The sequence below is a fragment of the Papaver somniferum genome, chromosome 6, assembly GCF_003573695.1.
Source record: "Papaver somniferum cultivar HN1 chromosome 6, ASM357369v1, whole genome shotgun sequence".
Taxonomy (NCBI): Eukaryota; Viridiplantae; Streptophyta; class Magnoliopsida; order Ranunculales; family Papaveraceae; genus Papaver; species Papaver somniferum.
Window position 1 is genome coordinate 2,528,474 of NC_039363.1, and position 18,761 is coordinate 2,547,234.

The following is an 18,761-nucleotide window of genomic DNA, read 5'->3' on the forward strand; positions in this document are numbered from 1 at the left end:
ACAGAAAATAACGAAAATTCTTTTGATAGAAAAAGGCATTAGCTCGATAGAGAAATTAACATTAGTCCGGAGTTCCAAACTCAGGCCATTCGTATAATGGCTCTGATTTCACTAGTATACCACAGTGACATTCACACAAAAATTCCAACAAACTTTCCGTTTCAATTAATAATTATCTAAAAGATGGAACAATCTAGGTGTCTATACCCGTTCTTGAATTTCATGGACGACCATCTGCTATTTATTGCAAGCATTTAGCCGAGAAGAGCAATAGATTTATGGATTTTCTGGACGGGGCATTGTTATCCTGGCCAGTTTAGGGCCTAGTGGGATTATTTGGGGTCCTATAACTAAAAAAACAAAAAAGATCAGTAAGAAGTAATCTTGTTCATTAGTAATGATTAATTAAGTTAATATGTTAGTTAAATTAATTAGTATTTGAATTTGGTTATAGTATTAGAATTAGAGTAGAAACTCATTTCCTCTTCTAAGGTTCGAGAGAAAGAAGAAGTAGAGAGAAAAAAGAAAAGACTAGGGACTTTATAGTGACGATGAAGACTCTAGTAGTGATGAAGAAGTGGGTACATCAGATAATCTTGATTTCGATCCTACCGATTTGGATTATTTGTTGAATAAAGACGAGCATGTCAACCAAAGAATGTTTGAGGATATTATTCAAGCATAAGAACAATATCGCCGGGATAAAAAAGGTGATGATGCTTGAAATGGACAGGTATGAGTTGTAACGATCTACAAACATGTATTTGCATGTCACGATCACCCAAAAAGGGAAAAAATCAAAAACAAATTCCCAAAATTGGTTTTTCCGATGGCACCACATAAACCGATTCTGGGTAAAATCCCAAATTTGGAACAATAATTTGTTTTTGTTCATCACCATATAATCCGATTGTAATAGATGATAGTTATGTGACCATAATCTGATTTTTGTTGGTGATGTACATACGTTGATTCCTTCAGTTGGATGTTCACGTAAAATACACGAAGTTCACAATCAGATTATTTACGTGTATATGTAATCCGATTATGAAAAAGAAATGTTCTAGGAAAAATGAGGTTCAAAATTGGATTACATGTTATGCAACGTGAACCGATTGTGAACTCTAAAAATTTTTCCGCAAAATCGTCAAGTCCTTAATTAGACTTTATAATTGCACATATAATCTGATTCCTGACCATCGGGTGTCTCGACTGTGACACATAAACCGATTCTAAATTCTCAACTTGTTGATATATGTTGTAGTTTCTTGCGGCGTTCGACGAAGGTTTTCCTGAAGCCGTATGTCTGCTGGGTCCTGATACCTCTTGCCACTATTTCACCGATTTGGAATGTAAAGAAAGGAACGATGCAAATAAATGGTTTGTAGCCACGTGCATCGAGATCTAATGCGCATTAGTTTTAGGCCGTCATTCAAGTCGTGATCGTGTAGATATTGTTTGTGAGAGAGGTAGAATGTAAGAAAGTCACTGGGCAATGGACAGATCACACGTGAAGAAGACGATAAGGGAATACATTACTAAATCAAAAAAAGTTTGGATACCTTTTTAGGATTACAGTTAATAGACCTGTTAGACTCAATGGTAAGATATACAAGCTCTTCAAAGTGATGAATTGTTGTCATAATTATGATGATCCAGATTCTCTTATCGGACACGCTGCCGTTTGTAGGTTGAAACAACATCAATTGGACACGGTACCCAAATATACCTCAATCTAAAACTTTTCCACCTATAAGTCCCTTCTCCGAAAACGATTGTCTATGGACTATGTCGAGATAATACAACTAATCGGTTGTATACTTCGTGCGATCGTATGTGGATACGAGATAGAGACAATACAACAACGAAGTATGTTTACTTGATAATAGGTTCAGACTTAACCAAACACTATAGGATTATCTATCAAGTAAATGAGAAATAACGTTTGTCTATATTACTTCTAATTATAATAAAAAATTATAATTACGGAAATAAAAGTAACAGACACAACAAGATTTTGTTAACGAGGAAACTGCAAATGCAGAAAACCCCGGGACTAGTCCAGATTAAATGCTCTCAGAATTAAGCTGTTATATAAAATCTAAACCAACTTCGTATAGTTGAGACCAGGCAACTAAACTTATATTTCACCTAGTTTCCTCAGTACCCCTGCGCCTCCAACTTATGATAAGTCACGCACTTGGAACTATTCCTTTGGTTCGTATTCCAAACAGTAAAGGAACAACAAATCTATTCGGTAACAACTCTTTTCAACCAAGTGATATGAGTTTGACAAAGGCTCTCTCGTTTAACTAATAAACACCTTTGTCGGGTTCTTAGATCTCTTTTTTACTAATCACCAAGGTGATTGTAAGCCTTAAGCAATCAATACTTTTAATCACAAAAAAGTGTATTGGTGCCGATCTGCACAACTAATCAATCTCGATTATCACAAAGATAAATCGAATTATAATCAGATCCCTTTCCATCCGAAACAAGTATTGTGCACACCAAAGATTATGAACCCAAAAAGTCCTCTTGTCTTCAAATATTCTTTGATCTTCAATAAACACCTGCACACAATCAACTTCAATCTCTTGTGATCAATCACACACAGAACGGAGTCTGTTCAAGTTGGATTATCACAAGACGTCTTTAGATCTATAAACAGTCTAAAGATCACCGTCGAAAATTCTATCTAGTTTGAGTGAATCTTATATCAGAAGAGATGATTTTCAAGCATAAACAAACTAAGTGCAATCAAAGTTCAATCATCGTAAGTCAATCAAATCAATCGAAAACTAATAATAAACCGCAATTATCTAGTTTCCCACCAACAGTACTAATAGAGATTCTCAATACCAAAGAAGTATTTAAACCGAGCGGTAGTAATAGATTTCTCTTATATAGGGTATTATCCTCTCCGATAGGCGGCTCCACCAGTAACAACACAACTGAGGTAGTTTTGTTGACTCTGAGGATTAATTTGCTAGAATTTCAAACTTCAGTATTTATAAACAAGGAAGTTCGGACACCAAGGAATTTCCAAAATCGAATATTCTCAAAGATATGCAATAAACACAAAATCGGTTTTCATAATTCCTGGAAATGCTTTATCCAAATATTGACCGAAATTCCAATTGAAAAACCTATAATCAGTAACTACACATTACTAATTGTTATTTTCTAAAGATATGTATTTAATTGATGAAATTAAATACCATATAAAAACCAAGAAACCTTTAACTAAAAATATTCTCAATTAATTTCGATCCTAGCTTGGGAGTCTCCTTAGCTATCAAGGAATATCTTTGAAAAATTAATGATAATAGTTACAACTCGTGTTCAAAGAATGATGACATCCTTAAGTAGTTTTTCATACCTAAAATCTTGGAAACGATTTGCATCCGACTACCAAGAACCATGTAATTGATTATCCTATCAAATCACCAAACATGGGTATCATGGTTCTACCAAAACAAGATTCGGTTCTACCTCCATGTGAGTACTGTGCATAGTCACACTAGTTACCAAAACTCGGTTGACTATTTACTAGGATCGGTTTCCCACATACTTATGCTAACTACCTATAATTTGGTGCACATGTGTATAGGATCGGTTCCCCTCACTTCTAATAACTTGTTTCACATGTTCATAGGATTGGTTACCATCACACTAATAACTTATGGCACCTCTTACAAGGATATATTCCCCTCTTGAAAATTTACCTGCACCTCTTACTAGGATTGGTTCCCCTTTTACTAATAAAAGTTGCTATTTACAAGGCATCGGTCATACCATCTTGAGTGATTACTTAATATCGGTTTTACTAATAAACATTATACCAATAACTTAAGTCATGCATCCGTGAATAGTTTTACCAAGCATATAAGCAAGTTTATGATAGGTTATACACTTCACGCATATTGGAAGTTCAAAATAGATTTGCAAAGAATAGCATTACCAATAAGCCTAGCGATTTCCCTTTCGATCCACAAAGGAGTTTGTGAACTTACTTCCTTTAAACGGATGTAAAAACATTGTTTTCTAGGATGAAATCTTCACTCACACCCATATATAATCACAATATCTTTAAACGATTATGTCGATGTCTTATATACAAAGTTTAATGGTTAAGCAATAACCTCGTATTGTATTCCTTAATAGCATGTCTATCTAGAGTTTCATACATAGCTTCGCAGTTTCATTTTCATTATGCATGAATTGAAAGATACGTTAGGGAATGAAACAGTTCAAGTCAAATTTTACTAACCTCAAGAAGAAGGATGATTGTTGTCATTGTAGCTCCATACTTCTTCAACATCTTCAAGTCTTCATGTAATACTTGTAAGTCTCAAATCCTAATATTTTCTATCTAACCTATACAAAATTGACTCTAGCATATAATCAAGCGACTCTTTAAATGAGTTTTGATTCACTAAAATATGACAACCAAACTTGACATACCAACGCTTAGTGGGTTCAACCGAGAAATTATCTAACAATGTCCCCCTTCGTCAATTTTAGTGACAAAACTCTTACATCATATGGATAAACAAATTACAAGAATTCATTATACACATACGCTTGATTCCAAGTTCAAAAGCACATAACCTGCATTAAACTCAATCTTCAAATGCCGTTGTTGACACCATAAGAACAAAGCTAATTACTCCCCCTAAAGGTGATCTATGTATATTTTTAATCCGCACATCTTTGTTATTCGAATGTAGTACCTCATAACTACATATCACATGGTATATGACTCCCCCTTAGTCTATGCTTTCACCCTATTCGTTAGAATAGACGTTTTAGCACAAATGTCCTTTCCCTTAGTGATACCAACTTATAACAAGCCAATACCACTTGTTTACTCCATATATTTGTCCCTCTTTTTTCACAAAAATGACAAAGAAACGAAAAAATAAAGGACAAACCGAAAGGATCTTACAAATCTTACAAAGAGAAGTTGTAAACCTATAAGAGTTGAGCACGAGGGTTTTACACACCATCTTTAGATAACCAATACTAAAACCGAAACTAAAAGTAATTTTGATTTTAATATATCATCTAGAAAACAATTGCACTAAGTAATTTTGATAGTCTACAAACCAAAAATCGACTAATCACTTAGTTCTTTGCTAAACCGATTGTACAAATACAATCGCTTGTTCGATAAGACCAAAATAAATTTTTTAACTTTATTTTTCTCATCAGGCTCTAGTTTTTCACAAAGAAAACACTTAAACCTTTAACTTTTAACAAGACAAATACTAGGTTAGTTAACTAGTAATTCTCGTTAAGGCATCCGGCTAGACTTGAATAACCGAATCCTTCCCATTTGATAAGTCTAACTAGGATCCAAAAATATTAGTTTCTCTTGTTCGGAAATCACTTGGACTAATCAAATGATCCCGAAAACACTTTTGTCGAGCCTTAATAAATCCATACAAACCAAATAAATCAACTTTCATAATTGTTTATCTTAACCGGAAGCAATTGAATCAACATAAATATTAAAGAATTGCAATTGCACCGACATTTTGTAAGACTAAACTATTGATATCAAAAAGATAAAAATTTAGGGTGCACATGAACCGAGCCGGACCGTCCCTGAATCGGTGGAACCGTACTTGGTTTTGTATCGAACTGAGGTACAAAGTACAGGTACCGGTCCAGAAAATAGGAACAGGGGCTAAGCAGGTACAGGTACACGGTCCTGCCCTAGTCTCTTACCGTCGCAGACCGTATATACCGAAGATATAACCATTGGATTTAGTGGTAGTAGACTGATGGCCGTTACATCTGGGGGTGGTATATATAGAAAAACTTGACTAGGTTTCTCATTTTTTGCTCTCTTTTTTTCCGTCTTCTCTCTCTGGGAAAGAGAAGAACTCCATTTGAGTTACGGGGAAGTTTTCTTTTCTTCTCCATACTTCAACTCCACGAACACCACCAGTTACACTGTATTTCACTCTCCATCCATAAGAAGAAGAAGAAAAAAAATCAGTGATTGTCTATTATAAGTTTTTTTCCTTTTTTTCTTCTTCAATTTTAATCAATTTCTATTTGTTATTGTGTTTAAATCGTTTGATTTGTACTACTGGGTTACTTGATTTTTGTTAATTTCAACTTTATTTTGATTTTTGATGACCAATTGGTTGCAGCTGGGTTAAATTAATTTAGGATTTCACAGGGTAAATTATCTCGCCAAGGAGAAGACGAAGGGAAAAGATTCGAGGAACAATCCAACTCAGAAATTTTTAACCAACGGTAAGTTCATCAAAATCATTGGTTTTAATCCCGTGAAATATTTGCTTGATTTTGCTTATAAGTTACGAATCAATTATAATGGTGTTGTGATTTCTTGATTGGTTCTTTTCAATGAATCAATTTAAGCTTCATTTAACCCTAGTGGCTTAATCATCATACAATATCACCTCCATGTTTGTTTAAATAAAATGGATTTTATTGAAATGAATAATCAATAAGTACCGATAAGTTAAAGTGAATAGGTTTTGTTTTGCTTAAAATTTGTGTATCCTTTGCTAAGCAAAATAGGTATCCTTTTCTTAAAATTTGGGTATCCTGTGTTAAGCAAACATAGGTATCTAATCAATTCCTTTATCTAGTTGATTAAATACTTTCTGATTATGTCTGCACTGTTCAAGTTTGTATTCTATCCCCTTCAATCGCACATTTAAGTTTTTGTTTCCTTGCCAAATAAATTCACAAGACAGTTTTTGTTTGTCTGACTTGATCAAGTGTACTGAGGTTATATGGACTTTTGTATATATTTTTTGTCAGTGATCAATCATGGATGCATCAATTCCAGCTAGGGTTCGGAACATAATATGGCGCCATTTCACTAGGAAAAATGTTGCATAAGCCACTTGCAATTATTATGGAAGGACATTTAGGGCTCACAACTGCAAAAATGGAACAGCTTCATTGTGGAAGCACTTAAAGAGACACCCACAATCCTAATCATAACATGGCTCACATAATTAATGCTTAAAACTTATGCTTAGTGGTTTATGTGTAATGATTAATGTGTACTGCAGTGTAATATGTATTGCAACTTTACTATTTCGTATTAAGTAAACCAGTTTGAACTTTGATGTCTTTAATGTTTATGAACTGTGGAAGCATTTTATATGTATGATTTATGATTATATGAATTCGCTTTTATTTTCAGTTCTTATTTTCCTATTCACTTTATAAGTATGAATGTATGAATGCACTTAATTTCTTAGTCTTCAACTACGTTCTTTTATTTTCAGTTCTTAATTTATTTTTCACTTTGTAAGTATGAATGTATGAATGCACTCAAATATATTATGTACTTCAGTATTTATGTTTATGTTTATTTGTGATTTCTCAGTGATCAAGCATGGATGCATCAAGTCAAGCTTATGGAACAACTACTCCTACACCATCTTCAGCGGCTACACCTACACCTGCTACAGATATAGCTGTTGGATCCTATATCCAACCAAAAGATGGAGCATCAATAGTAGAGGTAGAAGCTACTTCTACTCAAATGGGTGGTAACACTGTAAGGTAACTTCTGACATTTGAAATCACTTCACTATAAAGAACTTTCAAGAAGATGAATGTAGCTACTACAAGAACATAATAAAGGCTCATACTGGAAGGAATGGTACAAGTGTAATGTGGAAGCACTTTACCAGATGCAAGCATAATCCTAACAAGACAAAGACAAAGGGACAACAAACTCTGACATTAAAACCTGAAACACTGGGTAAGGATGAAGGTCGGTTAATATCTACTATTTTCAGTCAAGAAAAATATAAAAAGGTTGTTGTTGATTTTATTATAATTCATAAGATGTCCTTTAGAGTAGTTGAGGGTGAAGGGTTTAGGAGATTGATGCATGTCTTAGATCCTAGATTTTTTGTACCAAGTAGAATGACTGTTTACAGATGTTTATTAGAATTGTACGTAGAAGAGAAAGAAAAGTTGAAAAATTACTTCAAGTCAAGCAAGCAGAGGGTTAGTTTGACAATAGACACATGGACTTCACCAAATAATTTCAACTACATCTGTATAACAGTTCACTTTATTGATCAACACTGGAAGTTAAAAAAGAGAATTATCATGTTCTGTGAGGTTAGTGGTCACAAAGGAATTGATATTGGTGAGATATTGGGGAAGTGTTTGTCAGATTGGGGGCTTATAGATGTTTTTTCTGTGACTTTGGATAATGCTAGTGCCAACAAGGTAGTAATAGATTATTTGACCACTAGTATTGTTTCAATGACAAGGGCAGAAGAGAGAGCAAAGTACTTGCTTGTAAGTATATATATATATATGATTTATTTATTTTTACTAGGTTAGAAAGGTATGATAGGGAATATAAGAAGTTGTTTTATTTCCTAAAATAGAATGAGAAAGACTTACCTAATGCTAATGATTTTGATATTGGTGTTAATTTTGGTGAAGAAGAAGAAGAAATTGATGTGAACGGAAAGAAGAAGGCACAAAAAAAGAAGAAGAAGGTAATAGTGAAGAAACCTGCTTCATGTCAAGAGGACTGGGTCTTTGCCAGAGGCCTTGTAAAATATTTGAAGGTATTGTTTGATGCCATTTTTGCATTTTCAGCCTCAACTAAGGTAACAACAAACACTTTCTTATGACAATTAGTTATCATTTATGAACAATTAGTTGAGTTTAGAGATAATGTAGATGGAAATCCTTTTATTGCTACTATGGATGGAAAAATGTTTAAGAAATATAAAAAATATTGCGGTGATTATGTAAATATGAACTCTACAACCTTTGTTGCCATGTTGTTGGATCCTAAAGAGAAATAAAAAGGACTAGAATTTGCTCTTGAGTGCGTGTATGGGAAGAAGTCTTCTAACGTGGAATATGTTATGAGGAGTGTATCATTGGATTTTAAGATTCTATTTGAAGAATATAAAGATGTGTATTCAGTTCATGAGGAGGATTAAAGTACTTCTATTCAAGTACAATCCAAATCAGTGGTAAGTAAACCAGGGGCAGGGCGAAGTCGTATGAAAGAGTTGATGCCAAGGAGTAAGAGGTTCAAGAGCAGCCCAAATGATAATGTGGGAAAAACAGAGTTGGGTAGATATTTCATTGACATGTATGAAGAAGGTGAAGGAGAAGATGGTGATGATGAAGTTTACTTGTTGGGTTGGTGGAAGACCAACAGTAACAAGTATAAGATACTTGCACATATGGCTAAGGATATACTAGCCATTCCTGTGCCGTATGTTGCCTCTGAATTTGCTTTTAGACAGGAAAGCGAGTGTTAATTCCCTTTATAAGCTCTTTATCTACAAGGACAGTTGAAGCATTGTTTTTCTCACAAATCTGTCTAAGGAAGCCAATACAACTTGATATTTTATTTGAGTACATACCAGAAGACAATATTGAACTTGAAGAAGGTAACATACTAACATATATTGATATATGTATCGCATTATTAAATGTGTTTGACAGTAATAGATATATACTAATAGTTACTAACTGCTATTACTCATTTTTGCAGGTGTTACTTGGTTCTATTAAGAATAATGCCACCACAAGTGCTGCTACCATGGAATAGAAGATCAAGATTCAAGACTTTGTATTTGTCATTGTCACCACTATCCAGTCATTGCTACTGCAGCACTACTACTTGATAATGCCACCACCAGTGCATTGTTTGTGTTGGTTAAGACAAAAAAAGTTAAGAATTAAGATTATTGTAGATCTGTAGTATTGTTTTTGTTGGTCAGTGTGTGTGGTTGTGTGCTACTGCTACTTTTTTTTTTCCATATTTTCAAGACTTTGGTTGTTTGGAACTTTGGTTTGCTAGTATTATTTCTACTTATTAGTTTTTACTTTGTTCTTTGATTGAGATATTGCTTAATGTATTGAAAAACAGTAAAACAGGTACTTAGATTGTCTGGAAAAATGACAAGAAAATATGTCTGGAAAAGTACCGATTGGTAATGGAACCGTACCTGGTACCGTACGTGTATCGAATGGTACCGACACCGAGGTACAAGATACAGGTCCCGGTTCAAAATTTTGGAACCGAGGCTAGGGAGGTATAGGTACTCGGCCTCGGCAAGAACCGAGCCGAACCGTACCGTGTGCACCTTTAATAATAATGGTTTTTCTTAACCGGAACCAATTGAATCACACACATCAATTGTACCGAAATTTTATAAGACTAAACAATTGATATCAAAAGATAACAATGGTTTTTCTTAACCGGAACCAATTGAATCACACATACATCCATACAAAAATAATGGAATAAACATCAATTGTAACGAAAATTTTGTTAAGAAAAAGCAATAGAGATATGAAATAAAATCATGGCATTTTTTAAACAGGAAAACAATTAACTAACAAGATTGTTACCTTAAATTCCGCATCCTCATCTCTCCTTAAGATTTGTCATTAAGTGCAAGTTCACAAAGAACTCTCCCTCATCAAATGTTGTTATCCTCCCGCAAGACAAAAGAACAACAATAAAGACCAACCTTTACCATAGAAAGGTTGAAAACCGTTTTTAACTTTGCGATGCAAAATTTAGAACCTCAAAACACATATGCTTTTGTGTTAAACCAAATATTTAACATATTGTGACTTTTTCACATATTGTTTCTATAGAACCCCTCATGATCCTTTGATAATGCCTACCAACAAGGTCTACAACTTAATCCCGCTAAATCAAAAAGTCACCCAAACCACAAGGGTTCACACATTATGAGATCGAATATTAAGGTAATGAAACCGAAATCAAACATCCCATAAACACAAATACAATATACCGTAAATTTTCAACAAATAATCAAGTATTGCAATTGCTTCTATCTTGTAGGTAATTTAATTGCGAAACCAACGCAATAGGAATGAGGTCATTCCGAGTTCGGACGAAGAAGTTATGGTCAAAACAGTTTTACACATCTTTGTATGGGGGACCTCTCACTAGGATCGGTTCCCAACATTGCACCTATCACTTGGATTGGTACCCTAAGAGTTACTTGTGACGGATCACAACACTAAACTGTTTTTGACATAACTTTTGCATACAATGTCCGAATTCAGTGATTTTTGGCTCGTTTTAGTCGTAAAAACAAGGTTTGCGTACACATATATGATCATTAGATATCAACATCATAAAGTCACAATTACCTTTTCTATCAAAACCTCAAATATTGATAGAGAAAGTATGAGTATAGAAGAAAATAAATCTCCTAGATTTGTTAATTAGTCATATAATAACTGAGACATCATGTGCTCAGTTTCATGTACTTCCTCACCTTTCAAAAGATTGAGCATTAAGGTGAGCATGCACATTCTAACACAACTAGGTTGTGTTGAGTTAATCCTTGTCTTGTTCGTCACGGGTGACTAAGACAGAATCATCATTCTTGACCTCTTACTTGGTTTGTTTTTTCTTGTTCGATCTCTTGTTTTTCCTTTTTGACTTGTGATAAAGAGTGCCATTATCACAATGTTCACTAGTACAAGAGATTTCAGACATGATGTCTTTCTTTAGTATTTGAAGAAGACTCTTGTAATTATTATCGCCAACAATTAACAGCTGAGAGTCATTCTTGTGACTAAATTTTGGTCCCTTCTTGTCTATGGAGGACTTAAGGACCCATTTAGAGTTGGGTTTTGCAGGAACAACTTTCTCCTTCGTATCATAAGGACGATTGTCCTATTTAATACTTTGTGAAACATCCGTTCTCCAATTTGGAACATCAGATCTTGTCTTTGTATTTAAAAAGTCATCTCTCTTTTTATAATTCGGTCTTTTATGAGATGACCTTGTCGAGTGATATGCAAAATTTAAACTATCATTATAATAATTATTTTAGCTAAACTTGGGACAATAACGATCTGAGTTCTTATTAGGAGCAAACATATCAACTCGTTTGATACAAAAGAAAGTACATCTTGCATCTTACGAAATTTGCATCCCCATTGAAAGTGTCCTTTATTACCACAATAATAACAATGCTTAGTATAAATATACAAAGTATGAGTTTTAGTGTTACCTTTTTGTGGATCTTTTTGCATTGGAGCTCGACGAGTTTTCTGCTTCTTCTTATCTTTGTTCAACTTTATTGCTTCCTTTATATTAGCAGAAGTGCTTTTTTTGATTGTACTACTTGAAGAGAATGGTTGAACATGATTCTTAGGCTTGACTAGTTCTACTTCTTTATAAGAAATACGAGCATTTTTTACATCAATGGAAGCCTCTGGTTTAGAAAAAAAAATTGCTTTAACAAATTTTACCTCTTTGCTAATATTTGAAGCATTTATTCCTTTACAGCCCAATCCTCGTGTCTCACGATAATTTCTACCTGCTCATAATATTGAGGTTAAATTTTTTGAGCTAGCATTGAACTTTTTAAGGTCCAAATTTTCTTCTTTCAACACCTTGATTTTCTCAAGAGCACTAGCTAGATCAGCCTCAAGGCGTTTTTCTTGGGAGAGATATTCACCTCTTTCTCTTCAAAAATATTTTGTTTAGAGTTAATCCTTGCATCATAAACAACAAGTTTTTCTTCCAACAAATGTACTTTTTCAAGAGATACATCACGTTCTTTCTTAAATAATACTGCTTGAGAAATACTAACACATACTTTGTCTTTAAGACTCTGTATTTTTTGTGCGGATTTTTCTTTCAGCAAATTATGATCTTCATCGAAATTTTCAAACTTTAAAGTTAAATCTCGTTCTCTTTCAAGTGATGAAAGAAGTTCATTAGAACAAACGAGAAATTGTTTGCTCAATTCCTTTAGTTCAAATATTTTTACACTTGATTATTCATCAGAAATCTCAAGAATATAACTCAAAAAATTCTCGTTATCAAAAAAGCATTTGTCCGAGTATGAATCATTGATTTCGAATACAGCGCTTCACTTAGTCTCGTCCATAGAACATTCAGACTAATTCTCAGAGGAGAAAGTAGAACTTGATGAAAACTTTCAACGTCTTGCGATACGTTAACTGAGTCTTTCTTTAGTTTTCGATATCGCATAACTTTAGTTTGACTCATGTCTTATAGGTTGGATCGCATCAAACACAGATTGTTAGATATTTTCGTGTTCTCCTGCTCTGATACCAATTGAAAAGACGAGGGTACCCAAATATACCTCACTCTAAAACTTCTCCACCTATAAGTCCCTTCTCCGAAGGTCATTGTCTATGAACTGTGTCGAGACCATACAACTAATCGGTTGCACACTTCGTATGATCATCTATGGATTCGAGATCGAGACAATACAACAACGAAGTATGTTTACTTGATAATAGGTTCGGAATTAACCAAACACTATAGGATTATCTATCAAGTAAATGGGAAATAAAGTTTGTGTATTTTACTTCTAATTACTCATCACTATGCAAGAAGATATTAAAACATGGCTCCCCTCCCAGTCAGGTAAATTCTCTGCAAAGTCTTGCTATGATGTTCAAATGATAGACAATGATGCATATAGTTTTCCGGATCCCAAACTAATTTGGAATGCTACTGTACCTCCCAAAGTCTCCTTTCATATGGTCTACTCTTTAGAATGATACGCCAACCTTTGATAACTTAGTTTGAAGAGGAGTTACATTGAGATATCTGCAATGTGTTTTGCGTAGAGATGAGGATGAAACAATACATCATATGCCGCTACACCGTACCTTCTCATATAAGGTGTGGTCGTACTTTCTTGAATATTGTAAAGTTGATTTAGCAATGTGCGAAACAACGAAAGGCTGCATTAAGTCATGGAAGAGGAAAATCTCAAATGCAACCAATAACTTCATATGAAACAATCCTCCTTACGCAATCTAGTGGGCGTTATGATCGAGAGAAATTGAAGGGTTTTCCACAACAAAGATTTTGCACCAAACGACGTAATTGTTATTGTCAAGTCTTTATCTTTCAATGGGGACTTCCCTATCAAGTTTTTGAAGGCCTGTATTTTGATGATTTGGTCCACAACTGGGAGGCAAAGATTAACATGTAACTTTGCCACCAATTAGCTTCTTTTTTTGGCACTTCCGGTCTTTCTTTAATGGCTGTGTGTCTGTATTTTTTTTGTGCCTCCTTGGCACCTTATAATCAATTTTAACTTTTCTCAAAAAAAAAATAAATGTTATCATCATTATATATATCGCCTAAAAGCATCCGGCTGCAGAACCACTGCACTAGATTTATTCGTAAGAACGCTCTCTGATATAAAGCTCTTAAAAGTGTCGTATGAGTACTTACGGGTATGGTTTCTTACTTTATCTTATAGAGTAACGTTTCCTTATTTTTTTTTTCAATAGGACTGTCTAATTCTCTATACTCGGTATGCTTTGTTTTTAGATTTTCGACATCCCAAATGTTCCCTCAACATGTTTCCCTACCTTGGATTAGGGCTGCACAACTACCGTACCGTCCCATAGAACCGTACCGGAACCGCAGGATCCATATCTGTATCGTCCCGGAACCGCGGTTAGATGGGACAAGTACAAATATCAAAAATTGGTACCGTGCCTAGAGTAGGTACGGGTAACGGTTCTATGTTATTTCCGTCCCATCCCGTCCCGTAGTACCGGAATGTACATAAATAGTTCTGTCATCTTCAAAAACTCGGACACCAGTGGTGTTACACCTTCATCTCTGAACTTTCACTGCTCAAAATCAACATCAACAACTGCCGTTCTTCTCTATTTCCGATCGTAACCCATAACTCGGAAACCCCATCAACACAATAACATCATCATCTTCACTTGCTCATTCTCCAGAATCCATAAGAACCCATAATCATCACATCAAAACCCTAGTTTCCATTTCATCACAGATTTGTGATTTCTTCATCATCTTGCTCTTTGAACTAAATTCATCAAAACCCCATACTGCTATCTTGTACAAACCCTAAATTTCCATTAATCCTCACCAATTATTCCATTCATCCTCCATCAATTCACCCACTTAAACCCATGGAACTTAAAACTCGAATTTCAGCTACAACCCCGTCTCTGATTATCAACAACATCAGATCTCCTTTCTGCAACTGGAATTTGCTCAAAATCTCCCTATTTCATTCTCGAATTGATTCATGAGAGATGCCGCTTCTTATCTTTTCTCTCTAAAATTGTATGAAGAAACCTAGAAATTTTATTTTCTCCGCAAGGGCTTCTATGCTACAGGTAAACAACAGGTCCCGTCCCGTACCGAGTTAAACAGGTACAGGTCCCGTCCCATACATCACAGGTACAGGTGCAAGTACAAGTACACAAGTAAGGTACCGGTCATTGGGAGATACATGTACTGAGCTAGCCAAAAACCCGTAGCGTCCCGTACCATGTGCAGCCCTACCTTGGATAATTTGATGCATCTGGAAATGGACTGCTATGATCCTAAATCTCCCCAACCTTTGATGAGTTCGTTATTCAAGTTTCTGCATTTCTCACCGAATTTGGAATCACTGGTTATCAATCAGGTAATAATTAGAGTATGTAAATTCAACTAAGAACAAGTTCTGCAAATTTGGTTGTGATATTATCTTAGCGTATATGGTTGACTTACAACACGGGTTGCACTGTTGCAGATGTATTTAACTCGGAAACTCAACGCCAACGAATTGACATTAAATACAGTACCTCACTGTTTGTTGGTATGCCTCAAGTCAATCGAATTTCGAAATTTTAACGAGTTGCCATGGGAGATGGAGCTGGTGAAATTGCTCTTGAAGCACGCTGGAGCCCTTGAGCTTGTGGTTACTAGAAGCGAAGTTTCTTCAAATGCTGGACTAAGGTTTCCAAGGGCTTCAACAAATTGTAATTTTCAATCTTTCAAGACAAGTTGTACATTACCAAAAACACAGGCTATGACAGGCCTTAGCAAAATAGGGTGATAGGGAATACAAAAATTCTGATATTCTTGACATTGTTTAGGTAATTACTTCTGGCAGTTTCTTTTTCTTCTTACACGCTCATTAACACATAGTAATACATCACAGAATGCCCACAAGTATTTATCATACATCAACTTGTACATGAAGTATCATTGGTGATATTGTATCCTCCAAGTTTTGTACTGAAGTTTCTGGTGCTTTCACTTCGAACCTCCGAGTTAATGTAGAATTCATGGATGGGTGATTAATTGTCACATCATAATCTCCATGGAAGAGCAAAGTCTTGAAGTCACCGCTACTATCGGTTTTTCCCTCTGAGATTTGAGGTTTCCACTCATCGATCAACTTATCCACAACAACACCAGTAGGAAGGTTGTTGTAATTTTCATCTGTCAAACACATCCGATAACATCCCGTTTCATTCCTTGCTGCCCATAGAACAATCCCTTCAACTGCAGTGTGAGAATGGGCTTCCCTTAGGATCTGCTCCAAGTATGACGCCTGATCCAAAAGCAATTGAAAATTTGTTAGTCCATATATTTCTCTCAGCATTTACAGTACATCTGTTTCTAAAATATCTATTCTAAATTATCAAAAATGATATACCTGCGTCTCTGTACCGTTCTCTACGCTTACGTCCAATTCTGTAAGCCATATGGGAACTCCTGCTGACGCAAGAGTATCAAGGGCCGCTCTCACGTAAGGAATGTTGGGAGTGCCAAAATGACTCTCTAATCCTATCCCTGTAGGACCCTGATAGAAATTTCTAATTTCTTGAAGCTTTGCTACATACTGCGCCGGTGATGCTGATGTATCACCACTCCACTCCAATGTATTGTACTCATTCATGAACAATCTTGTTGCTGGATCTAGCTGGTTTGCCATTTGAAAGAAAACATCTGTTGCATTTGCTCCAAGAATTTGTTCATAGTACTGAAAATGTAAGTTTTCGTTATTAACATCCCAATTTATAAATTGACCTGAATATCTCGATACGACAGATTGGAGCCTCCTGTATGCTGCATCTTTTATTTCTTCTGGTGAAAGTGAAGGTACCCACTTGGGTTGGTAATCTGGGTGATCCCAGAAGATACAGTGACCTCTAACAGGTATACCGTTTTGTTTTGCAAATGCTAACATGGCATCAGCGTCAGTGTAGTTTTCCGCTCCTCGGAACCTTTCGGTGGCATACCACTTCAACTCATTTCCGAAAACAGTCACAGAGAACCTAGACAAGAACCAGGTCTGAGCGGCTTGGTTGCCTAGGATATCCTTATTTATGACACACCCAAATGGGAAGCTTGCTTTGTTTTTCCTAGGCCTGAAGTGGATATTTGCGCCTTGTAGAGTTTCACCCTTTGAATCGATTACATGAACTTTTACATCCCTCTTACGTGCCTGGGTACGTTTATAGTATAATACATATCAATTGAGATGCAATATCATAAATTCTTGACCAACAACGAAAAAAACCGAGAGAAAAAAAACCGCCCTCAATTCTTCATTGAAATGGTAAAGATGAACCGAAAAGTACAAATTACAGTACGTATTTGAATCTTCGTTTCCATATTAGTTTCATACCTTGTTAATACCTTCGACTTGCTGAGATCTCCATTGCTCTTTAGTAAATGGTTGCAATGAAACATTATCTACCCATATTTCCGCATTTGTGTTGTTGCTCTGGAAAAACGATGAATGTGAACGCCAAATTAGTTAATTAAACTCCATCCTATTGACTGAATTTATTCAGGGTTCTGAAAATAAGATGTAAAAAAGAAATTTCATACCTGAAAATAGAGTTCAGCATAGTCAGATGAATCGACAGTGAGGCCACCTTTGAGCATGGACCAGCAACCAGATCCAGCAACAGCAGAACCCGCAAATGTAAAACCATCGGTTGTTTTGAAAACAGCCGTCACTGTCCCTTTTCCATGACTGACTTGTATCCAAGCTGAAAGAATACCAAAGTTTACAATTTGCCAATTAATTAAGCTTGATCGTGAAAACTAAAAATCGGATAATATTCAGAATTTATGGGAACATGTTTCTCGTACCGGAGAAAGCATAGAGGTTTTCCTTGTTTAGGTAGATCTTCTGTGAGAAAGTATCATAAGGTTGATTTCTACTGTGAGCGACAATGAAGCTGTTTCCGTCCTCTGACGTTTTATGCTTTATCTTTCCGCCGTTACCGCCAAAAGAAGACCATCCTTTGAGACCATATGAGAACTCTGGATTTACAATGATCCCTCCATTGTATTGAGGTTTCAAAGGTTCTTTTAGACACTGCAGGACAAACATGCAACAAAAAAAAAAATAATCAAGATTTTATATTCGGCCGAGCCTCTCTGCAGATATAAGATGTATATATTGATAAAAAGAAATGATCAAGTGACATATATTACCTCAATTGTTGCTGAGTGATCGTATGATAACGCGTCGATTGTGTAACCTACAAACAGTAGAGATGCACACAGAATCAAAAGCGGTTCTTTAACGATCTCCATTAGATGATGAAAAAGAAAAACAACAATGTACAGAGCAGTTTCGGTTGATAAAATCTGAAGAACAATGGTGGGTATATATAAAGAAGCAATTTGATGCAGATTGTGTATTTTCTGAGTAATCTAAGTCATACTTAGAATGGAAATTAATGTTTTGAAATCTAAACATGGCAGGGAAATCTTTTTTCATTAAGGAAGGCGTTAGCTTGCTTCCATTTGTAAGCACTTTTTCTATGTTGATTTACGAATTAAATACAGTGATAAGGCCATTGAGCATTCAAATGTATTAATTAGGATAACATTTGGAGAATCAAATATATATGAAAATTCATAAATGTGCAATTATATATCCATAAATTAT

General features: G+C 35.3%; 1 protein-coding gene across 1 annotated transcript; it reads right to left on the reverse strand.

Annotated features, from left to right (window-relative positions):
• Positions 1–15,896: 15,896 nt before the first annotated feature.
• On the reverse strand, positions 15,897–18,435 carry LOC113285330 (anti-sigma-I factor RsgI6-like). The gene is made up of 6 exons (XM_026534240.1): positions 18,302–18,435; positions 17,954–18,182; positions 17,687–17,850; positions 17,481–17,579; positions 16,506–17,297; positions 15,897–16,400 (listed from the first exon to the last, which is right to left on the reverse strand). The coding sequence occupies exons 1-6, from the start codon at positions 18,401–18,403 to the stop codon at positions 16,023–16,025; spliced, it is 1,764 nt and encodes a 587-aa protein (XP_026390025.1). The 5' UTR covers positions 18,404–18,435; the 3' UTR covers positions 15,897–16,022.
• Between the last annotated feature and the right edge of the window lie 326 nt (positions 18,436–18,761).

Coding starts and splice junctions, on each gene's coding strand:
- LOC113285330 (XM_026534240.1), bottom strand. CDS start 18,403: ATGGAGATCGTTAAAGAACCGCTTTTGATTCTGTGTGCATCTCTACTG. Junction 17,851..17,953: donor AAACCTCTATGCTTTCTCCG/GTACGAGAAACA, acceptor GTATTCTTTCAG/CTTGGATACAAGTCAGTCAT. Junction 17,298..17,480: donor AAGTCGAAGGTATTAACAAG/GTATGAAACTAA, acceptor AAACGTACCCAG/GCACGTAAGAGGGATGTAAA.